At 35.4% G+C, this 25,158-nt stretch overlaps 1 protein-coding gene across 1 annotated transcript in view; it reads right to left on the bottom strand.

Annotated features, from left to right (window-relative positions):
- The window catches only part of LOC128207401 (synaptotagmin-17-like), a 78,977-nt gene extending 56,846 nt beyond the window's left edge, over positions 1-22,131 (bottom strand). Inside the window, exon 1 of the mRNA XM_052910289.1 lies at positions 22,036-22,131. Coding sequence (XP_052766249.1) covers positions 22,036-22,048 — 13 coding nt within the window. The 5' untranslated portion in view covers positions 22,049-22,131. The remainder of the gene's footprint in view (positions 1-22,035) is intronic.
- Between the last annotated feature and the right edge of the window lie 3,027 nt (positions 22,132-25,158).

Below are 25,158 nucleotides of genomic sequence, written 5' to 3'. Positions count from 1 at the left end.
ATGCATTTTATTGTATTAATGTGTCTATTAAAGGGTTTAAGTAAAAGGAAAAATGTACATTTTCACTAGAACATTACCTAATTAGGGATAATGAATATGTCACTAATTCGTGAAATGCAAATTTGATTTATAAGGGTGTTATGTTATATAATTTTATGTACTATATATTGTTTGTATTTAATTTCTTTAATTGTGTTATAAATTTATACTGTTACGAAATTGATAAACATTTTACCTAATTGCTAACGCATTTTAATCGGGAGATTTAAGTCTCTGCTTTTAGCAAAACATGTACAAGATTATAAAAATAAGCGGTATTCCCACGCTGTACGATAGCGGTAATCAGAAGCCGAAAATTTGAGTACGGTTTACACTGCTGTGGTAGTTCGCCGGTGTATGATAGAGGTAATGGGGACACCCGAATTTAGGGTCTGCATTAGGCGGCTATGGTAGCGGAAAGGATATGACAAATACTTCTGTGCACTGGCCTAGAGCATTACAGAACAGAACAAAACATTTATTTAGATACAAGCACATACAGCTTATGATCATCCAAACAATCATCATAGCATGCACAACTGGATATATATATATATATATATATATATATATATATATATATATATATATATATATATATATATATATATATATTAGTATGATAACACACAAAAAGAAACATTAAGCAGAGAGTAGTAACATCCAGTTTAAGTAAGGCTGTAATTCTTACTATATTGTCACTGATCTTATTTGCCTTTATAGTAAATATAGCCAGTTTGTGTAACAACGACTTCTACTTAGAGTAAAGAAGAGTAATAAATTTTATCATACTAGGTATATAATGATCTCGCTGTTTATATCTATCTAATATCAGTATAAAATGATATTCATCTTCAATGTCATTCAATGACAGCTTAGCAATAAAATGAAAACTACAGGGACAAGAGCAGCAGAAACATAGTGCGCTTATATACTCAAGTTATTGTCAAGGGCTTGTGAATGTTCTCAGGTCCCGTATTTCCTAACGTTCTGAGTCTTTTTTTGAGCATCAGACTCAATAAAAACACTTTTAGGAGCATCTGTGTTAAACAATAATGCAGTCGGTGGCATAGTTAGCCCTCTTTTTCATGTGGATTCATAATCGTGTTATGGGGGTTCGGGGCATGCCATATTGGAAATTTTTAAAAACCATGGCGTTCTGAAGAACTTCATTTGGTATTGGAAAATGAAAAAAACAGGTTTAGAATCTTGTAGTCAAGAACTCATATTGCAACTTTGGCAGTTTTTTTATTTCTTTAGTCAGAATCATGTGGATTCAGCCGCGTACTCGCGAATAGGCAGCTACGTTTGGGAGTTGTTACAAAAAGTTGTTCTACAATCTAACATACATATTTTGTCAAATGAGTGTTATTACAGATATTCGGAAACATTTAGGAACATAAATGTTCCGAGCCTGAGTCTGTAATTCAGACTTAAGACGTTAGTAATCCGGACCCAGGAGTCAGGATTACGAACAAAATATGTCATTCCAGTAATATTTTAGGTGGCAACTTTATTTCAGCGCATTTCGTTTTTTACTATCGATGTTTGAATTAGCTTAACATTTTATCTTTCTTAATAGATTCAACAGATGACAATAAAACAAATAATGCATTTTCCGTGTACAATTTTGCTATTCACAAACTGGGGTCAAAGTTGGGTTGTAAAATAACGTCAACAACAAACGTTTGGCTTTGAAACATGATCATTAACAATGACACATATGAAGAAGAAAGTTTATTCAAAGAAATATATCACACAATACATATTTGAAATAGGCCAACATGACCCGTGATCAAATCAATGTAATACAATGACTTATATATACATGTATGGCGGAACAGATTGATTGACTCTATTTATATATTCACAGATTTAACAACTATATTCATATAATTTAATATAATTGTCTTTATCGGTTATGAGTTATAACTTAAATACATATCTATCAACCGTATGACTTATGCACAACACTACAATGATACCATGAATTTTGATAAGCAATTCTCGTTACTACTGTACTCATTATCTACAAATAACTTCAATAATGTTTTGCTAGTTTGGACTAAGTTTTTAACAGAAAGATAGGCTATGGAATACAAAAATCAGGCTTGTACGTACAAATATGTATGGTTGTCATCGATACCGGTTAATGTGTGTCAACAAATTTCGAATAATTTATTAATCTGTTGTATTTCATATATACATTCTACGTCTAGCATAAAGAGTACCGTTATTCAAATACAATGTAACCGTACACTAAGTCGTGTTTACACTCATTCTTAATTTTCTTAATTCAAAAGCATGATATATGTATGCTGATAAGTTTCTTACAGTATTAACGTTTTCGGACTGCAAAAGTTGTACAGTCTTATACATACTAGGCCTAAGTCTATAATATCGTTTTATATATTTATCTCTAATAGTATTATAAAGATTACATTCCATCAAAAAATGGTATTCATCTTCAAGTACTTGGCATAAATTACAGATCCTATTTTCTCTTGGTACATTTGACCATCGTCCAGTTTCTATAAGTAAACGATGAGAACTAAGTCTTAACCGTGACATAGCAATTCTATATTTTTCTACATTAACAATATTCAAGTATGCTTGGTATTCAAAATTACCGAGAGATATATAAAACGTTGCTCTAGATGATTCATTTATCCGACTATTAAGATTTTGAATAAAGTTATCTTTGACTCTTTGCTTAAACAAACTGATAAATACATTTATATCACCAACACCTTGTGTTAACCATACCTCATTGAACCCAAAATTACACAGCATGTCTCTGACACTAGCGGCCCAGTTCTTTTTTCTTGGTCTAATATCAATGTCTCTTAACATCATTTTATACACATTGTTAATAAATTTTCTATCCGAGCACTCTATCACTTTAAACCAGTATTTAAGAATAGATACATAACGTAGATGAACAAAGTCTAAGCGTCCCAGCTCGTTATATACAAAATCGTTTTGCGTTGATGTCTTAACTTTCAGTATTGATTTGCAAAATAAAGTATGTATGCGTTCTACACACAATGCATCTGTAAATCCCCAAACCTCACATCCATAAAATAAGATAGGCTTCACCAGCTTATCAAAAAGATCTAAGATATGTTCTACGGAAATATTAGTGAAATGAAATAAGTATCTCTTCAACTTGAAAATAGCTTTTAGCGCTTGGCCAGCTAATGTCTTGCATGTATTTTGAAACGAACCACCAGGCGTGAAAACAATACCCAGATAACAATATTTGTTAACAATCTCAATATTCCCACCCTCATAACGGAAGTTCAAATCATTAGGCAGTCTACCGCCTTTTCTAAACACAACTATCTTTGTTTTATCTCTATTAACAATTAATTTCCAGCGTTTACAGTATTGCTCCAGAATATCTAAATTTGATTGCATATCTGCTGGTGTTGTTGCAAAAATAACAATATCGTCTGCGTACATCAACAGGAATATTTTTAGTGTATTTACATCAATGCCATTTGCACCTTTTGTCATAAGCTCTTCCTCTAAATCGTTTAGATACATTGCAAATAAAAATGGACTCAAACTTTCACCTTGCCTGACACCGAGTAAACATTCAAAGGCATCACCTGTTTTACCCAGTAACTTAACACGTGAGCAAACAGTATTATACATTGACTTTATAATATTAAATAATTTACCTCTTATACCTAGTCTATATATCTTTTGCCAAATATTTGGCCTAACAATATAATCGAATGCCTTGGAATAATCCACAAATAAACAATATAGCTTGTCATTATTATTTAAACAATGATTTATTAATGCGTTTAGAACAAAAACATTGTCAACAGTGCCCATCTTTGCTCTAAAACCCGCTTGAGCTTCGACGTACACATAATAATTCTCAGCCCATCTTGTTAGGCGAGTATTAATAATTTTGGTGAACAGTTTTCCTATAACACTTAATAAAGTTACTCCTCTAAAATTGCTTACTTCACTAACACTTCCTTTCTTGTGTATAGGCACTATATAGCCTTCTCCCCATGATTTAGGAAAATAGCCTACTTCTAATATTTTATTAAAAAGGTTTGTTAATACTAAAGTAAATATATTTTTACCATAATACAATAATTCATTAATAATTCTATCAGGGCCTCCACTTTTCCCCAGATTCAATTCTGATATGCCTTTATCTATATCAACAATAGTAAATGGTATGTCTAATTCTGCAAACATAGTTTTCATTTCACTCCCTAATAGTTGATTATTAAAAAATAATACATCTTCATCAGCCTGAAAAAATCTACTCCCAGGATTATTTATAGCTTTAAAGTATTCAGTAAATGTTTCTAATGAGATATTCTTTGGTGATTTATGTGTGACAGTCTCTTTTAACATATTCCAATACAACTTAGCATTTTTAAAACGTGCCTTTAACAAATCTTGGGTTTTTATTCTACTTCTATTGTAATTAAAAGATCTTACATTTTTCTTATACACACTTCTTGCTTGTATCATACTTATTCTATTCTCTGCAGTTTTCTCACGCCTATACATATTTAATTTGTTATAAAAGTATTTTCTACTTTCAATACATATATCTGTAAATAAGGCGTCACCACCTTTTGCATTTCTATGCAAATCATGACAGTCAGAAAATGTTTTAGAATGTTTCTCAAATAATGGTTTACAAACACTATCAATATGATATAACAATGTCTCTATACATAAGTCTATGTCACTATTTAAAGCAATATTACTTATATCACTATTTAGTTGTTGTACATGGTTTATAAAATCAATATCATTAATACTTTTCATATAGACATCTTTATGTTCTGTGTTCCACTTATAATATGCATTCATATTTAACCCAGGCGCATAACTTTCATTTTGTTCGCAATCTATATTATAATCGTTTTGCTTAACATTATTCAACAATGAAAATTCTATTAGACAGTGATCCGATAAAATATTTGGTCCATGATTGACAAAACACTGAAAAACATTTAATAAATGTTCGCTCACAATACAGTAATCTACCACACTTGACCCATTACTGCCAACATAAGTAAAATCACCACAATCACCGCATACACGCCCGTTAGCTATTCTCATCCCGGACTGTTTTAAAAAATCAATCAACAATCGTCCATTCGAATTAACATTTAAATCTTTATTATTTCTGGCTAAAAATCGATCTGCAATGTAATCATCAGGTAAAATATTTAGATTTGATAATTCAACATTATCATCCTCGACAAAATCATGTAAATTTCCTATGCGTGAATTAAAATCGCCTAGAATCATAAACGTATATTTATTATCTCCCCCTGCGCTCTGAAAATGGGCGATATTGTCTAAAATATTGTCAAAAGTACTATTTTCTACAAGTGCACTTCTGCTGGAGTTAGCCGGTATGATATAACATACACAAATCAGCAAGTCAGTCATAAGATTAAAATGTTTTCCATCTAATTTAACCCAAAAATGAGAATCATTTTGTTGCATAACACACATATCTGTACTTGCTAGCTTATCTCTAATATATAAAATTATTCCACCTGAATTTCGAGTACTGCCTTTAAGTTTCTCTTTTCTATTTAAGACTACATGTTGAAATCCACTAACTGTAAAATCTAAATCATCACTTCCCCAAGTCTCAGTTAAACATATAATATCATTCTTATCAAATATCAATCGTAAATCATTACTTTCAAGTTTGTTTATACGCTTAAGTTTTAATCCCTGAATGTTCAATAAAGCAAATTTAACTGTACTATATACATTGTTTATGTATACACCGGTAGTACTACAACCGTCCTAGGTATTGACCCCAGTAGGCGGTTCACTATTTGAAACCACGCTCTGATTGGTCAGCTGTGTCTTCTTTCGTGACGTGGTAATCGCTGGCTTAGCGCTGGCTGATCTCGGTCTGCTCCGATTAGTTGATGACTGGCCACGTGATCGGGGTCGACCACGTGCACTTTGTTTATCAACAATAGCACTGTTAATCGGAGTACCTGAAATCAATGACTGCGATAATGTCTGCGAATATGTCAGATTACTGATGTCACCAGCCGTCTGCGTAAGTGGCACATGTTCCGGAAAAGGCCTGCTACTGGTCTGTTGCTGTGTAAGCGCTGGCTCGGCAGATCCCGTCGTGCTAAGGGACACGTCCTCACCTGACACAACTTTACCACTGGATGTCGAACCCAAAACGCCACTCACCGCTTGAAACGCCGACGGATCTCGTGTCGGCGCGGTTTCACTAGTTACATATGGCGTAGAACGTCGGGGTATGGGTTTTGCTAGTAAAGTATGCCAGTTCGGGAATTCATTTATAATCGTTCGGTTATTTACAACGAGTTCGGCGGGATATTTTAGTTGCACTCTGTTGGCACGATTTGATTTGCATTCCTTAAACTTAAACTTATGTGTAACCAATTTGAAAGACATCATAAACATGTACCTGGACAATGTAATTGACTATTGTATTAGGCCAATGTATTTCTCCCACCTTAGATAAGTAGATCCAATAATTTAACCATGCTAGATATTCTTATCTTGCCCACGGGCGAAGATAAAATGCCCGTATGGAACTCCTTTTACCACATTGTAATTACCTCCCTTGTTGAAGTCTGTCGTCAGTAGCATCAAGGAAATCTTGTCTTATGGTAATATTTAGAACGCTAATTAATTATTTCTCGCTTCAAATGTCACCATAAAGCAGTTTTCAGGCATCATTCAAAAAATAATGCTTCATTGTCCTTAGAACTATTTAAAAAGACCGATTTGACTATAATATTAACATTAACTGGATCACTGCGCGTATATCCATGACAACCACGTGCTATCGCATATCCATACGCAATTATTTTCACTAAGCAAAAAAGAGTTCCAGCAAAAAATATATTTTTACTTAGTTTTGTTTAACTGAGGTTGGAGAAAAAGCATGCAAGTGCACGATGCAAGATAGACATCATGAATATGCAGATGACCGATGCCAGATAGACATCCTATCATGTGAGTGACCAATATAAGATAGACATCAAGAATATGTAGATGACCGATGCCAGATAGACATCATGAATATGTAGATGACCGATGTCAGATAGACATCCTAGCATGTGAGTGACCAATGCAAGATAGACATCATGAATATGTAGATGACCGATGCCAGATAGACATCATGAATATGTAGATGACCGATGTCAGATAGACATCCTATCATGTGAGTGACCAATGCAAGATAGACATCATGAACATGTAGATGACCGATGTCAGATAGACATCATGAATATGCAGATGACCGATGCCAGATAGACATCATGAATATGTAGATGACCGATGTCAGATAGACATCCTATCCTGTGAGTGACCAATGCAAGATAGACATCATGAATATGTAGATGACCGATGCCAGATAGACATCATGAATATGTAGATGACCGATGTCAGATAGACATCCTATCATGTGAGTGACCAATGCAAGATAGACATCATGAACATGTAGATGACCGATGTCAGATAGACATCATGAATATGTAGATGACCAATGTCAGATAGACATCCTATTACATGAGTGACCAATGCAAGATAGACATCATGAACATGTAGATGACCAATGTCAGATAGACATCATGAATATGTATATGACCAATGTCAGATAGACATCCTATTATATAAGTGACCAATGCAAGATAGACATCATGAACATGTAGATGACCAATGTCAGATAGACATCCTACTATATAAGTGACTAATGCAAGATAGACATCATGAATATGTAGATGACTGACGTCAGATAGACATCCTATAATATAAGTGACCAATGCAAGATAGACACCATGAACATGTAGATGACCGATGTCAGAAAGACATCATGAACATGCAGATGACCAATGCAAGATAGACATCATGAACATGTAGATGACCGATGTCAGATAGACATCATGAACATACAGATGACCAATGCAAGATATACATCATGAATAAGTAAATGACCGATGCCAGATAGACATCCTATTATGTGAGTGACCAATGCAAGATAGACATCGTAGACATGTTATTGACCTTTGCAAGATAGACATCGTTGAAATGTTATTGACGTTTGCAAGATACCCATCCTTAACATGTTATTGACCTATGCAGGATAGTCATTATAGACATTTATGTGACCTATGGAAGCTTGAAATGGAAATGTTATTGACCTATTATTTACAGATTTATACAACATTAACGAAATAAAGTATATGTTGATCTGCTAGGCTATAAGAATGGGTTGGACTGGCAAAATTCATTCCGAAAAATAAATGTTGTCACATACATATATTGTTAAGCATGTCCGTGTCTTAAACGATAACGCTTTCAATGCTATGATACTTATCACCACTGTGAATGTTACAAGCAAGGTTACACACTACCGATGCAAATTAATGTTCATGCAACAGATGAGATGATCACTTTATTCATTTTGCAAATAAATGAGTTTTATGGTGCCCTCTCATGAAGGAGTGCATAATAAAGTAATACAGCAAGTAGTATCATTGAAAATTGTCATTAAATTAATGATGATTAAACAAAAAATAATTGTCCATGAACCATATGATCTATTTAATTATTACACAGAATGATTCAACGCTTGATTGTAAAAATCACAAACATTACGCATGAATAGCCCAAACAGTTTACACTAGTAACAACCAATTCATTTAATGATAGTGATGATAAGAAATTCGAAAACTATTTGAACGCATTGTCAAGCATATTAAGAGATTTTAGTCTGTACACCGCTTACCTACAGAATTTAGTATCGCAAATCGAAATGAGGTATAGTGAGATCTAATTTTTAAGATGTCATGCTATAATAATTAATGCGTTGGGGTTACAAAATGGGACGTGTTAATATGCGGTTTCAAATATGGCGAATGGAAATAACAATTCATAAAATGCAATAATAAAATTGCAGCATTCATGCAAATTTGAAAGCCAGTCGATTTAATCTTAAATGAATATTTGTGAAAACCGACGACAAAAGATAGTTATAGATAATTACGCAGAAAATGGAAATGTGTTGACTCAAAGACCGTACCTTAATTTACCTACTACAAATGATCAAAACATGCTCAGGTATATCATGTTTCATGTAAATAACTTTAAACAAGCAATTAACTCGTGATTTGAAAGAAATCTGCATATATCCTAGTTGATATAGGTATACTTATAAATATAAATAGGTTATTGTATTAAAAAATCATCAATTTTAATTATCAGGTAATAATAGGCATTAATCGGATTACATTTTTATTGTCTGTGAACAAAACTGTAAAGAAACTAAAATCAAGCATGTCGAGCCTACAGAATTTCAATGCTTCCAGCGCTTTCATTTTACTATGTCAAGGACCCCACACACTTTAACCAGCCCAACTGCGTTCATACCCCGATAATGACACCAATCACGCTATTCATTCCTGAGATAGGTACCCTTAGATATAATGCCATACGCCAAACAATCTCAAAATGATCACGTATACACAATAATTTGTTTATCGACATTATGTTTTATCAGTAGCTGTTGCTAATGTAAACAGACATGATTTCTAACATTTTAATGTACACATGCAGTTTTGTAAACATCTGGACCAATATTATCAAAACAATGTTTTTAAACATTTCATAGAATATGTTGAATTAAAATTTTGATCAAGATTAAGAAAAAATATTCTGCAGTAAAACAATGAAATAAAGTCAAACTCATTGCTTTTAAGCAATTATTCAAATGCATATTTTAATTTGTGTAAAGACAATTTAAGATTGAGATTTGGATCGAGTATTTTCGTGATATTTGAGCCTGGACATTGTTTTTTTTTGAAGTATGCATTGTTTTACCGTTTGTCTTTTAGTGTATAACTACCTTCATAGTTTTGCTAAAAAATGAGGCTTAATATTTGTCTTCATGTTTTGTATTGTCATGGTCATATTTTTTATCGCCAGTTGTGTTGGGCATGCTTTACCTCCTTATGAGCCGCTTGCGTTCTTACTAATGTTTTGCAGCATAAGCCCTGGCTTAAGTTGTGTTATATTCAATCTGTCCATTAACCCTCAAATTCGCCGTACTAGAAAGCAGCTGGTTTCTGTTGATAAAACAGGTTTCTCGGTTATAAATCCAAAGAGAGTACACCCGAGTCGGTTAAAATTAGTGTCACAAATACTTAGTTTAATCTAAACATGGAATAAAAGAACTGCCAGTTCAAATTAGTTCAAGCAAGTAGGTTTTGTGTTTCATCTTATTTTAAAACTGAGGTTTTATATTGTTTTCACCGCCCGTTTCCAATGCGGTATGCCAGCAATTCATTGAAAGCGTTATTCAAATATTTTCACAATTTTTACTGCCCGTTCCGAGGAGGTAACCCCGTTATATTTAAAAACAATATTCAATAGTGACACTGTTTTCACTGCCTGTTACAAAGAGGTAATCTAATTGACAACTATGTTCAAATATTATTACATTCTTCACTGTCCGTTCCGAGGAGGTAACCCCTTTTATTGTTAAGAATATTCAAATGCTTACACGTTATTTACTGCCGGTTCCGAGGAGATATAGAACATATTTGTTGATAACGATATTCAAATATTTACACATTCTATAGTGACCGTTTCAAAGAGGTAACTCCATCATTTATTGTTGACGATATTTAAACTCTAACACGTTCTTTACTGCCATGTCCAAGAAAGCATAGCGGGTATTTGTTGATGGCGATTTCAAAATGTTTACACATTCTTCACGGACGGTTCCAATGAGGTAACCCAATTATTCATTGATAGCGATATTCAAATGCTTACACACTCATCATAACCCGTTCCATGGAGCTAACCCGGTTTTTTTAATGCTTACGATGTTTAGATATGTTCAATATTTACACTACCCGTTCCAAAAAGGTAACCCGTTATTTCTTGATAACGATATTTAGATTTGTACAATACTTCATTGCCTGTTCGAAGGAGGTAACCCCGTTATTTATTGCTGACGATATTCAGATATATACACTGTTTTCACTGCCCGTTTAAAGAACATAACCCATTTCTTTATAACGACATTCCGATATAGCTACTAAGGGGGAGCTAATCTCGAAGGTATCTTCGGAACCAATAATGATAGGAGCTTGGTTCTGGTATTGAAATTTACGTCTCACCATACCCTACGTGGCGCCCACGTCGGCGCATCGCTGACGTTATTACGTGACAGTTTCCATTCGCCTATAACGTTATTTTATACTCTAAAATGCAGCACAAAATGCCCTAAAATGGGGTTGGCAATCTCGAAGGTATCTCAGCATCCCTACACGTGATTAGGCTTGGACCAATTTTTCCATGTAGGGGACGCTAAACCCTTCAAGATGCACCACTTGGGGTGTGCGGGATGATAGTTTTTGACTGGTTTTATTAGCGTCAAAGTATGCGCAAATTCGCGACATTTCGTAAACAAAACGCGCTCCCATAAAGCTACTAAGGGGGAGCTTATCTCGAAGGTATCTTCGGAACCAATAATGATAGGAGCTTGGTTCTGGTATTGAAATTTACGTCTCACCATACCCTACGTGGCGCCCACGTCGGCGCATCGCTGACGTTATTACGTGACAGTTTCCATTCGCCTATAACGTTATTTTATACACTAAAATGCAGCACAAAATGCCCTAAAATGGGGTTGGCAATCTCGAAGATATCTCAGCATCCCTACACGTGATCAGGCTGGGACCAATTGTTCCATGTAGGGGACGCTAAACCCTTCAAGATGCACCCCTTGGGGTGTGCGGGATGATAGTTTTTGACTGGTTTCAACAGCGTCAAAGTATGCGCAAATTCGCGACATTTCGTAAACAAAACGCGCTCCCATAAAGCTACTAAGGGGGAGCTTATCTCGAAGGTATCTTCGGAACCAATAATGATAGGAGCTTGGTTCTGGTATTGAAATTTACGTCTCACCATACCCTACGTGGCGCCCACGTCGGCGCATCGCTGACGTTATTACGTGACAGTTTCCATTCGCCTATAACGTTATTTTATACACTAAAATGCAGCACAAAATGCCTTAAAATGGGGTTGGCAATCTCGAAGGTATCTCAGCATCCCTACACGTGATCAGGCTTGGACCAATTTTTCCATGTAGGGGACGCTAAACCCTTCAAGATGCACCCCTTGGGGTGTGCGGGATGATAGTTTTTGACTGGTTTCAAGAGCGTCAAAGTATGCGCAAATTCGCGACATTTCGTAAACAAAACGCGCTCCCATATAGCTACTAAGGGGGAGCTAATCTCGAAGGTATCTTCGGAACCAATAATGATAGGAGCTTGGTTCTGGTATTGAAATTTACGTCTCACCATACCCTACGTGGCGCCCACGTCGGCGCATCGCTGACGTTATTACGTGACAGTTTCCATTCGCCTATAACGTTATTTTATACACTAAAATGCAGCACAAAATGCCCTAAAATGGGGTTGGCAATCTCGAAGATATCTCAGCATCCCTACACGTGATCAGGCTTGGACCAATTTTTCCATGTAGGGGACGCTAAACCCTTCAAGATGCACCCCTTGGGGTGTGCGGGATGATAGTTTTTTGACTAGTTTCAATAGCGTCAAAGTATGCGCAAATTCGCGACATTTCGTAAACAAAACGCGCTCCCATATAGCTACTAAGGGGGAGCTTATCTCGAAGGTATCTTCGGAACCAATAATGATAGGAGCTTGGTTCTGGTATTGAAATTTACGTCTCACCATACCCTACGTGGCGCCCACGTCGGCGCATCGCTGACGTTATTACGTGACAGTTTCCATTCGCCTATAACGTTATTTTATACACTAAAATGCAGCACAAAATGCCCTAAAATGGGGTTGGCAATCTCGAAGATATCTCAGCATCCCTACACGTGATCAGGCTGGGACCAATTTTTCCATGTAGGGGACGCTAAACCCTTCAAGATGCACCACTTGGGGTGTGCGGGATGATAGTTTTTGACTCGTTTCAATAGCGTCAAAGTATACGCAAATTCGCGACATTTCGTAAACAAAACGCGCTCCCATATAGCTACTTAGGGGGAGCTAATCTCGAAGGTATATTTGGAACCAATAATGATAGGAGCTTGGTTCTGGTATTGAAATTTTCGTCTCACCATACCCTACGTGGCGCCCACGTCGGCGCATCGCTGACGTTATTACGTGACAGTTTCCATTCGCCTATAACGTTATTTTATACACTAAAATGCAGCACAAAATGCCCTAAAATGGGGTTGGCAATCTCGAAGATATCTCAGCATCCCTACACGTGATCAGGCTGGGACCAATTTTTCCATGTAGGGGACGCTAAACCCTTCAAGATGCACCCCTTGGGGTGTGCGGGATGATAGTTTTTTGACTAGTTTCAATAGCGTCAAAGTATGCGCAAATTCGCGACATTTCGTAAACAAAACGCGCTCCCATATGCACACTACTTTCACTGCTTGTTCGAATGAGGTTTCCCGTTATTTATTGCTAGTGATATTCAGATATGTACATTGTTTTCACTGCCCGTTTCATGAAGATAACCCGTTATTTCTTGGTAACGATATTCAGATATGTACACTACTTTCACTGCCCGTTCGAATGTAGTAACCCCGTTATTTATTGCTAGTGATATTCAGATATGTACACTGTTTTCACAGCCCGTTTCAAGAAGATAACCCGTTATTTCTTGGTAACGATATTCAGATATGTACACTACTTTCACTGCCCGTTCGAATGTAATAACCCCGTTATTTATTGCTAACGATATTCAGATATGTACACTGTTTTCACTGCCCGTTCGAAAGAGGTTACCCGTTATGTGTTGATATCGGTATTTAAATACTACGATGCCTTCTCTGTCCATTTCAAGGCGGCAACAATAGTTATCTATAAACATTTTTTGGTATTATGTTATATTTGACAGGTGCCTCGTGACGTTGTGCGTCTCACGCTGACAGTCTGTTAGGTTGGCAACCATGTACGGTTGAAACTCAAGCATAGCTATATGTGTCATTGCTGGATTGGTTTCTGTTGTTTCAACTGTATTTGTTCAAAAAGCATAGCTATGCGCCCCGTAGAAGTAAGGCGTGTTTTGTGTCAAACGTTTCCATATCGAATATACTAAACAGCATAACACAGTACGTCCCATTTTCGAACCCCGGCGCATTAATTTATTAAACAAGGCAAATACACCAAAATAAATGCGCAATTTCAGACTATAAAGAGCCAAAGATTTCTTTGCGGTTAACCCCAAACTTTCTTACTGTTATTTTACCTTCATATATTTCGAGCAAGCCCCTACCCCGATCAAAACTGTGCCCATTCATACGCCGAATCCTGTATCCACATCCATTTACCATTAATAAGGGTATGAGAGAACTTTCAGTTGACATAACTTACAATCAAAGTTGTTTACACAAGCTGCGTTCAATTACCTTTCATAGGTTAACGACACTTCTTCGAAGAGATTATAGAAGACCATAAACAAAGTAATTAACCGAATCATGTGCCTTCTTTTTTATATACAGCGTTGCTCAAGCATGGTATTAAGACCTTTCATTTCTCGCTGATTACAAGTAAATCAAATCAAGATTGGCACACACGAATGCCCATTAAGCTGATGTCTGGTTGTCCATAAAGATTAAATCTGATTCGAATAAATGCAAATTGTCAGCCCTCGCTCTTCATTTCGTCTGCAAATGGCACGTGTTTAACCGACGAGACTATTTTATAGGACTAACTTACATACATATTGTTTCAAAGCGTTAAGCAAGAGTGCCATTACGGCGATCTAGATAGTAATGATATTATTGAACTTCATTCACTTGCGTCAATGATGGGGCGTACCTGCGCTTTTTCCTCCCAAAATAATGTCATTGTAAGCATTTCTATGTCAACATTAAAGACCAAAATTTATGAAAATACTCCAAAATGCGCCATTTTAGACTACAATCAGACAAAGATTTTTTTGAGGATGACCCATATATATAGGTTTTCGGGATGTGGAGGCGCATGTCCAAAGTCGCCAACCCCCTTTCAAGTTGCGTCTTCATTCATGCCAAATCCTGGTATGAGTGAGTAGGCGTGTTCGACTTTCAGTTGACTTTACTTACAATCATCAAAGTTGCTTATATTAGTTGCAGTCAAATACCTTTCATAAGTTATCGACACTTCCTCTAAGAAATGCTAAAAGACCATGAACAAATTAATTAACCCAATTACTTGTTTTCCTGTTTACATACACAGTAACATAATTCAAGCATGGTATTTAGATTTTTTATTTCTCGCTAATTACGTGTAAATCGAAGCAAAATTGGCACACACGAACGCCCATTTTAAAAGCTGAAGACTGGTAGTCCATAAAGATTAAATATTAGTGATTGGAATCGGCTGGAAAAACTAAAATCGATTAATCGGACTTAATCGGAAGACTAACCGATTAGACATCGATTATTAATCGGTTGAGCCTTTCGGATTCAAAAATATGTTTGTGAGCTTCTAGCGTATGCAAAGATTTAACCATTTCCTCCACGGAAGCGCCATTGAGCGCCTCTGTAACTGATTGTTATTGAAAATATTGTACGAAATGAAGCATTTATTCCATACAAGTGAACTCCATTTCCTACTATGAGTTCAATGCAAATCAAATATGTATTTTTTCCTTTGCATAGATTTTCAATATTTTCATCAGAGTTTGTCCTTAAGTAGCTTGTGGAGGAAAAGGTTAATCCTTCACTTCACAAGCTGTTTTAAGACTTATCCACAAGAGAATAGTCTGGAGAAAAATATGAAAATTTTTGCAATAGAAAAAATCAAAAGTTAAGTTGCAAACATTGTAGTCCCAGATCTGAAAACTCCTAGTCCATATTATTTGACTTATAAACAAGAAATCTAATTGTTATGATAAAAAGGATTGTAAATAGATCAATAAAATATGAACAAACATGATGCTAGTCTTTGAAACTCTTTTTAATGACAAACCTTAGAAAGGAAATCTGAATTTCCTTCACAGAAGCAACTTGTTAAATGGGTGGGTGGGGAAATATCTTTGTTGGCGTATTCTTTTCCACACACAACGCACACCGCCTTTCGCAGTTCAAGATCGCCGTTCTCCTGTTTCCTAAATTTAAAATATTTCCATGCAATGGACTTGGTTTTGCCCCCCGGGTATGCAAACAATTCTGGCAACAATTCTTCGCTGGCGGCACTCGTTGGCGAATCTGGTGCAGCCATGCTTGCTTGCAAGAGTTGTCTCCTTTTTCCTTTGAGCTAATTTAATTACACGAAAGAGAAAAAACTAGTGCAAGTACTCCAAGTAGCTAACTACCGAAAAGGCGACCAACGACACGTCGGCGATGTCAGAAATAACACTCGATTATCGCCGACATGGGCTCAAGTGACCGATGTCGCCGACCTAGCGCTAATCGGTCAAACCACTATTAAATATATGTCAAATAAATGCAATTTGTATACCTTCGGTCTTTTTTTTTGTCTGCAAATGGCACGCGTATTTAACAAACGAGACTATTTATAGGACCGACTTAAATACGCATTGTTTTATAGCGTTACGAAAGAGCGCAGCGACGGCGAACATGATAATCCCATAACACGTGACGTCAGTAAAGGTTGAGCTTGACTGGTTCCTATCACGCTTCAAATCCTATCAGATTTGTGACCGAGTTTCGGTGACGCTGGTACTTCAGTTAACAGCATTATTTTCACATCAAGATCACCTTACTGTAAGTTTAAATACCTAAATATAACAAACATTATCGGCTGCCAGAGACATAATCACACAACGGCACCGCAAAGCCATATTATAATCTCTAGATAATTTTTACACAATGAAGAATTAAGCATCACCACTACAGTGATTTTACTAGATCCATTAGATACAGACGTCAAATTGGACTCATTTACTTTTCCGTACACACCTTAAATATACTTTATGGGCTCCAGGAATAACCAAGTTTGTTTAATTGTTATGTACACCTTTATATGGATATATCAAAATGATATTTAGTGGTCATGAACTTTCTAGGAAGCTGGTAGTTCTAAAGGTCACAGCAAACATATCAAGCCATTTATATACATCGTTGAAAGGCACAAACTCAAACAATTAATAAGACATGATGATAAGTTGTGTGTGTATACCACTTGATTAATTACGTCATAAATGATTCGTCGGAAGGCAACTTTTTGCTTCAAATGAAGACTTTAAACAAAGATAATTTCACTACTTCTTCACCATTTTAAATGAAACATAAAGCAGTCTATGCTGCTCACAGAACACCGCATTTGGGCTTTAACCAGAGTTTCATTGAGCGTTTAGTTTCTTAAAACACTTCAACAAACCTTTTTACAAAACGACCGTATGATGGAGCACTTTCAAAATATTATTTTGGAAACAGGATTGTAGAAGTGTTTTATGAAACTAATCACCTTTTCAAACTCCGGTAATAAAACGAAAGCGGGACTCTCCAAGCGACATAGACTGTCCTTTGTTTAATTTGTAATGGTGTAATAAAGGAAGAGTTATCTTTGTTTTAAGACTTCATTTTAAGCAAAATATTGCCTTCCGACGTAGCAATTATGACGTAATTTATCACGTGGTATATACGCACTGATACCATTAAGTATAAATGTACGTTAACTGTAATGGTGGTTGTGGGTCTCTTGTCGGTTAGACAGTTGTTTCTTTAGGTCTTATTGTAGGATCAATGAAACAAGGAAAAATCCAAGGCAGAGCCAAGCAGTCAATCATTGAAATACAAAACCCTGTTTATTTGCATTCAATCAAAACTGCATTGTTTTTTGTTTGTTTGTTTTGGTTTTTTTTTCCATTTCAGGGTTTGCATGTGTTTTCTTTAGTGCCCCACCTTTTCCAAATTGTCTTTTTGTACGTTGCTTTAATTTTAGTTGTCACGAGACTACATTATTGACTCGACTTTGAATAAGAAACAGAATCAACCGCATTGCATTGCATATGCAATAACATTTCTTCAAAGCCACCTGAGAAATAATTATCAATTGAACGAGAACTTACCGCTTATGGCGAGTACAAAACATTTTTCTGACGCATGCAAGATTAATGGGATGATCTAAAAGAATTGGAAATAGCAACACTATGATATAATGCTAACTTGGACCGACACCAAATATTGCTAATCGCTAGAAGTGCTGAAAGCGGACAACATGCACAAAACGTCTATATCCATAATATCTATTAAGTGTAGTTGTAGACAATTTCGAGATTGGAATAAAGATAGAAGGGCGCGCATGCGTTGTTGAAATAGTGCACTACTGGCGATAATAAAAAATGCAATACTTCACATCTGGCAATAACAAACAAAGGAGATACTGCACTTCTCGCAATAATAAATAAGGCAAATACTGCTCTATTGGCAATATCAAAAAATGCAAAACTGACCTATAAACAGTAATAAAAAGGCTATTCTTCATATCTGGCAATAATAAACAAGGCAATCCAGCACTTCTGGCAATGATAAACAAGGCAATACTGCCTTACTGGCAGTAAAAAAAACATGGTAAATATTTCAGTCCTGGCAATAATAAACAAGGCAATACCGCACTATTAGCAAAAATACACTACACAAAACTGCCTTCCTGACAAAAGGGGCGATACTGCACTTCAAGCAATAATAAACAAGGAAAAACTGAACTTTCGACATTAAAATAGGCAGTTTTGCACTACTGACAATAATAAACAAGGCATGACTGCACTACCAGGAATAAAAAAACAAGGCATGACTGCACTATCAGGAGTAATAAACAAGGCATGACTGCACTACCGGTAGTAATAAACAAGGCATGACTGCACTCCCAGTAGTAATAAACAAAACATGACTGCATTACCAGCAGAAATAAACAAGGCATGACTGCACTACCAGGAGTAATAAACAAGGCATGACTCCACTACCAGGAGTAATAAACAAGGCCTGACTGCACTACCAGGAGTAATAAACAAGGCCTGACTGCACTACCAGCAGGAAAAAGTTGTCATGACTACACTACCAGGAGTAATAAACAAGGCATGAATGCACTATCAGCAGAAATAAAAATGTCATGACTGCACTACCAGGAGTAATAAACAAGGCATGATTGCACCTTTTGCAATGACAAACAAGGCACGATTGCGCTACCAGTGGTAGTGAACAAGGCTTGACTGCACAACCAGTAGTAATAAACAAGGCATGACTGCAACTTTTGCAATAATAAACAAGGCACGATTGCGCTACCAGTGGTAATGAACAAGGCTTGACTGCATTGTCAGCATAAACAAAACGTTGACAATGGAGGCACTCTCGCTAAATGTAAAACGGGTCTACCGATCAGAACTGATGAAATTTAATGGAATTCTGGTATATTCAGGCCAATATCATCACAATTTTGGAAGAAAACAATGGTTATCAATAAGTTATATTAACCGTATAATATTGGATTTATAGCTAGTGCATTTTAGTACTTTACATGAGAACATGCATTAAACAAACATGTCGACCAACAACGCGGTGTACTTTAAAGGGGCTGTCTCACGTATGATAAAATAGCGGGAAAAAAAGAAAATTGTCGAAAACTTGGCATCGATGTGTACAATGCATTGAAACTTACTAACTGGAGTACCAAATAGTTTACAATTTATTTAAGTTTAGCAGTTATTTCGTATTTTTCATTAAAAAAGATTATTGGGTATGTCGATTTCATTCCTTATGCATGATTGGCTAGTCGGTGTTATCACGTGATATTACCAAGGTAGGTGTATTATCTTAATTATGTCACCCGATTAGAATAAGACTTTGTAGCTCTGTGAGTAAGACGCTGGACTACGATTTTGGCGACGCGGGTTCGAACCCGGTCCCCGACACAATTTATTTTTTTACATTTTGGTACTTTTTTTACAATTATGATATCAAAGCGTTCACATTCTATTAGATAATTGTCCTGAGATTCGTTACAGAAAAAAAACTTCTTTTGGTTCCAATCTGTGACACAGTCCCTTTAAGCGTAAACGTACCATTAAATTATTCTTCTTGGTTTAGTATAAGTCCTGTTCAGGTTTGTTGAAGTCATATTCAGCGCTTTAAGAAACACATGTGTTAAGTTTTACACAGCTATCATCACGTCTACCATGGATTCTTAAATAGAAACCATTATCAATGAACTTGTTATTTTACACTATAATCATCCTCATTTGTTTATGGAAGTAAAAGTCACGTGCTGCAGTCTCTCTTTCATTTAAATAACCACATATGTCATTTACAGACAATAGTCGTTTATCAAATTCCATTAAGGTATAAAATAAATGACACGATTGTATTTATATATAAATCGTTTGTTTTGATGTATTTAAATATATAAATCAACCATTATAGCTAACTGTTGTTTTATCACGTGCTATACCTTGTTTCCGGCTTAATTTAGACATCACGCGTTTTTCTGTTTTACACATGTGTAATATAGCATTGTCCTATTTCTATTAATCATAAAATATATCAATCCGCAAACAAATGTCAAGAAGTAAATTCAATTGGGCAAAAAAATAGTTTAATTGACAATTGTCTTTCAAGTTTTTCTTTCACGTTTATATTTCACTTTGTACACATTTTGGAAATATATCTGAATACAGTAGTTCATTAAACATGCATACAAATTGATCTTGAACATTTTCATATAATTCCATACAAAAAAAGCAGTTAGTCTCGGAGCGGGACCAACCCTCTCCCTATGATTTGAACCCATTTATCAGAGGATATGCATGCTGTAATGTTAAAGTTCTTGCTATGTATTCACCCAAACAAATGGGATTGAAGCGAGAACAAATCAGATAATGCATACGTATAGTAAAGCCGATTTACCGGAGTAATGCCATAATAGCAAATAGATGCTGATTAAAAAAAAGTACAAACCTTTTCAACAATACTGCCATGGGAGAAAATGTTTTTTCGAGCATTTAATTATGTAAAACACCAAATTTCAAATGTAAGACTTCTTGTTTTGGAAATTATAAGAATATACTAGGGCCTTATTTATTGGATCGTATTCATGGGCCGTATTCATGGGCCGTATTCATGGACCTTATTCAAGGACCGTGTTAATGGACCGTATTTATGAAACACCTATGAAATAGTAAGATTGCATTTTCAACCTAATAATTGATAATACTGGAGCATTACAGAAACAGTACATGGCTGTAAACTTAACAATGCAAACAATAAATAGATTTTGGTCTTATGGTTCAGTTCTTATCAATAGACTCCGTTATGAACAAAATCAAACTAGTCCTTGAAAATCAATCTTGCAATATACACTTAATCCACTCATTTCTTTTGTGCATACTGGCACTGAAGCGTTGGTGCCATACGTATGACGTTTATGTTTATATAACACACAAAATATTAACGTGGTAAAGAGCAAACTAAAGGCCTCGAACTCATGCTACAAATAAAATCTAATAGTTTTATTAGCCAAAGGAACAATTTGTGTTTAGTCTAAAGGCATGCTATGACATCTAAAAAAGCCACTAACTATGATGCTGGTCGGTGTCTCATTTTGTGAAATTACCTAATCAAATACAGGTTTGTATTTACCATAATTCATCAACGCGCACCTACGAAAGCAAAGCGCCATGGACGGTGCGCCGTTGGCGGGGTTGCACATACAATAAAGCTATGATGATAACAATTCGATAGATGGTCTCTAGTACTAAATATCAAAGTTCTATGGTTAGCAGTTTAAGCCAATAAAACAATTACTAATCCGTTATAAAGTATCTATGTGATAATAAAACAATACAAAAACAGTGCATAAAGACCCATATAATGCTAGGGGTTTTTCATGTACTGAATGAAATACAAATATAGCTTACACAACCACTGTATCACGAAAATAAAACATAACACAGAAACTATCGAGAGAAAATACGACCATTATATATTTATTAGTATACCTTTTCTAGTCATGTTTGCATTCGTCTTAATCCAATTTCGCGCACGGATCTTTAATACTCCCTCACAAATTCTTCAAGTATTTTGCAAACTTTTACAATGTACTATCCACCATCCTTTTTTGAAACCTCCTCCTCCGATAATAATATACTATATTTACCTACGTGGTATAAATCACGTCATGTTTTTAAAAATATTGAAAACTTTCCTTTTCATAAGTCTTCATTCCCCGAGCACCTTGCATGTGACAAAGCGTCCAGTGATATCGATTGTGTAAAATGTCGTCTGCTACGGACAGCCGTATATTGGGGATCTGCTGGTGACAGAATAAAAAGGCAAAGCGACTCTGGGAAAATGGAAAGGCGTCATTTCAGCAGGCAATACACTGGTTTAATAGCTATCAATAATGTCTTTAAAAAGTATATATTTCACGTTGTTGTTGTCTTTTATATTAGTATCGAGTCGAAATGTATTATTTATATTTTCTAATCGTGTGCAATATGTGTGTATTATCACTTTTCTGGCATGCATATTATTTTAAACTAATCAACTCTTCTTACTTATAAACTCATGATAATTTGATTATCGTGTATGCCCTTATATTTAGCTGCAATTTCCAATCTCTTATGTTTTCACAGAAAGATGCACTCTTACTCCCAAATATGATTTGCCACAATTGACACAATTGTTTGAACATACCCAAAAGAATAAATAAATGTCGAAAACAATGGTTCTTATGAAGGATACCTAGTTTAATTTGAAAGAAAAGTACAGAAAACACGGTATTTCTACCTTAGTTATGAGACGAAAGCAAGAGATGAGATCACAGTAAATTTTTTCACATTCACCAATCATTTAATAAGTTTGCATGTTCAGCATTTAAAGCTACACACTCACAGATTGAGCATTTTAACAACATTTTATTTTTTGTCTTGGAAAGAGGAAATATTTGCGTAAATTTATGCAAATCAATGATATAAGATTGCTGACAAAAAATCACATCGTAGATTTTCATATTTCCGTTCGAAAATTAATGTTTTATGGCTTAAACCGTTGCCAACGGTTAAAGAAATATGCATAAAATATCAATTTTTGAACTTAAATATAAAAATCTGCGATCTGATTTTAGTCAGCAGTCTTTTATTACTGGTTTCCATGGATATTCGCAAAAATGGCTCGTTCCAAAAAAATAAATAAAAAAAGTTGTCAAAACGTTCAATCTGTGAGAGTGCAGCGTTAAATACACGGTAACAATCTTGTTATCAGTTATTACTATTTACAACGCATTATTTAGTAAGTAGTTAAAGGTTTATCCCTCAATATATATGTTTGTTATATATGTATATGTAATGATTTTGAATAAGGGTGTCACTTTAAACACAAATTAATGCGAAATACTTAAGATATGACTTATATAATTAAATTAATAAATCACTTTAAATCGACGTCAGTTTGAACATTTATTTTTACATCGATTGTGAAACAAGTTATTTCAACTTATATTAATCTCTCTCGTTGGTACGATGTTGTGCAAGAGTGTGGTCTTTTGTTGTGGGCGAAACCGGAATACACGGAGGAAACCCACTTGTCCAGCTTGGTGACCACAAACCAAACTCACATGCGCCCAGGCCAGGAACGTTGGGAAGAGAGTTCGTCACTGATGTTGTTAAAATATTGCCCATTCTCTTTACATGTTTTCTTTTGAATGTCCGTTTCAAACATAAGCATGTTACAATATGAATTGGAAAGGCATACATTTGATGTTGAAATATTCATTTCAGTAAAATCGCCGATGTTCGATGTATATATTACGAAATGCCGTTAGGGCCACCGCCTATGAATGTGTTGATCTGAAACGCGATACTCGATAGTGATACGATGATGGTGAAAACGCGAAAGTACGATGATGAAAACACGACAGTACGATGATGAAAAAAAGCGAAAGAACGATGATGAAAACGCGACAGTACGATGATGAAAACACGACAGTACGATGATGAAAACGCGATAGTAGGAAGGTGAAAACGCGATAGTACGATGATGAAAACACGACAGTACGATGATGAAAACGCGATAATACGATGGTGAAAACACGACAGTACGATGATGAAAACGCGATACACCAGCGTAATATCGCGTTTTCATCATCGTACTGTCGTGTTTTCATCATCGTACTGTAGCGATTTCACCCTCGTAGTGTCGTGATTTCGCGTTTTCATCATCGTACTATCGAGTATCGCGTTTCAGATCAACACAATCATAGGCGATGGCCCTAACCGCATTCCGTAATATATTACACATGTATAAACTTATATGCAAACAGCAATAAGAGTTACTTTAATCTTATAGATATCACACATGCTTGTTTAATGCATTGTAATCAATTGCCTTTCCCATGATTTTTTTCTTTGTATATGTGCATACATTGCATGTTTTTTGGATTTTCTTCTCTTTTAAAATGCCCTCGTTTCTTATTATGTATTTCTTTGTCTTATATACTCATGCTGTCATGCTATCATATACTGGGTTCTTTCAATAAACTTATAAACTTGATATATTGACTACCAATTACCAGTCCTAAATCGCGTTGTCTTTGTGCAAAAGGAATTTGTTAAATGCATTAATTTTTGACTATGATTTACGATAACCAACTTCATTATTATGTTTCTATTTCACTTATCGTACTTAATGAATATTATTTGTTTTTCTTCAGACATTCTTGTCATGTCACGTGATCAATATTATTTTTGAAATATATCATTTAGCAAGATAACAATGCTTACGTTACTTAATAAGTATGTTTGAATCTAGAATCTTTGAAATATGATGTAAAAAGATTATACGTATTTATTACCAACTGAGAAAATATATCTTAGTGCACAGTGGTAAAGTGGACGGCAATAACTTGTCTCTCTCGATTCCGGTGCGTTTCTTGACAATTGGTTTGGCATTCGAAGACTTAGAACTATTAATAAAGGTTACCATTAAAGCTAAAATTGATGTATTAGGCGAATACATATCTTAGTAACATTCAGTATAGAGGCGCAGCATGTTGCAAGTATCTTTTTATGAATTGGACGCTTCTACACACAAATGTTGAGGTATGTGTGAGGATTTACCGTTAG

Source organism: Mya arenaria, chromosome 11 (genome assembly GCF_026914265.1).
Source record: "Mya arenaria isolate MELC-2E11 chromosome 11, ASM2691426v1".
In the NCBI taxonomy this organism is placed as follows: domain Eukaryota; kingdom Metazoa; phylum Mollusca; class Bivalvia; order Myida; family Myidae; genus Mya; species Mya arenaria.
The sequence above is the reverse complement of the archived record's forward strand: the minus strand, read 5'-3'. Positions and strand labels throughout refer to the sequence as shown.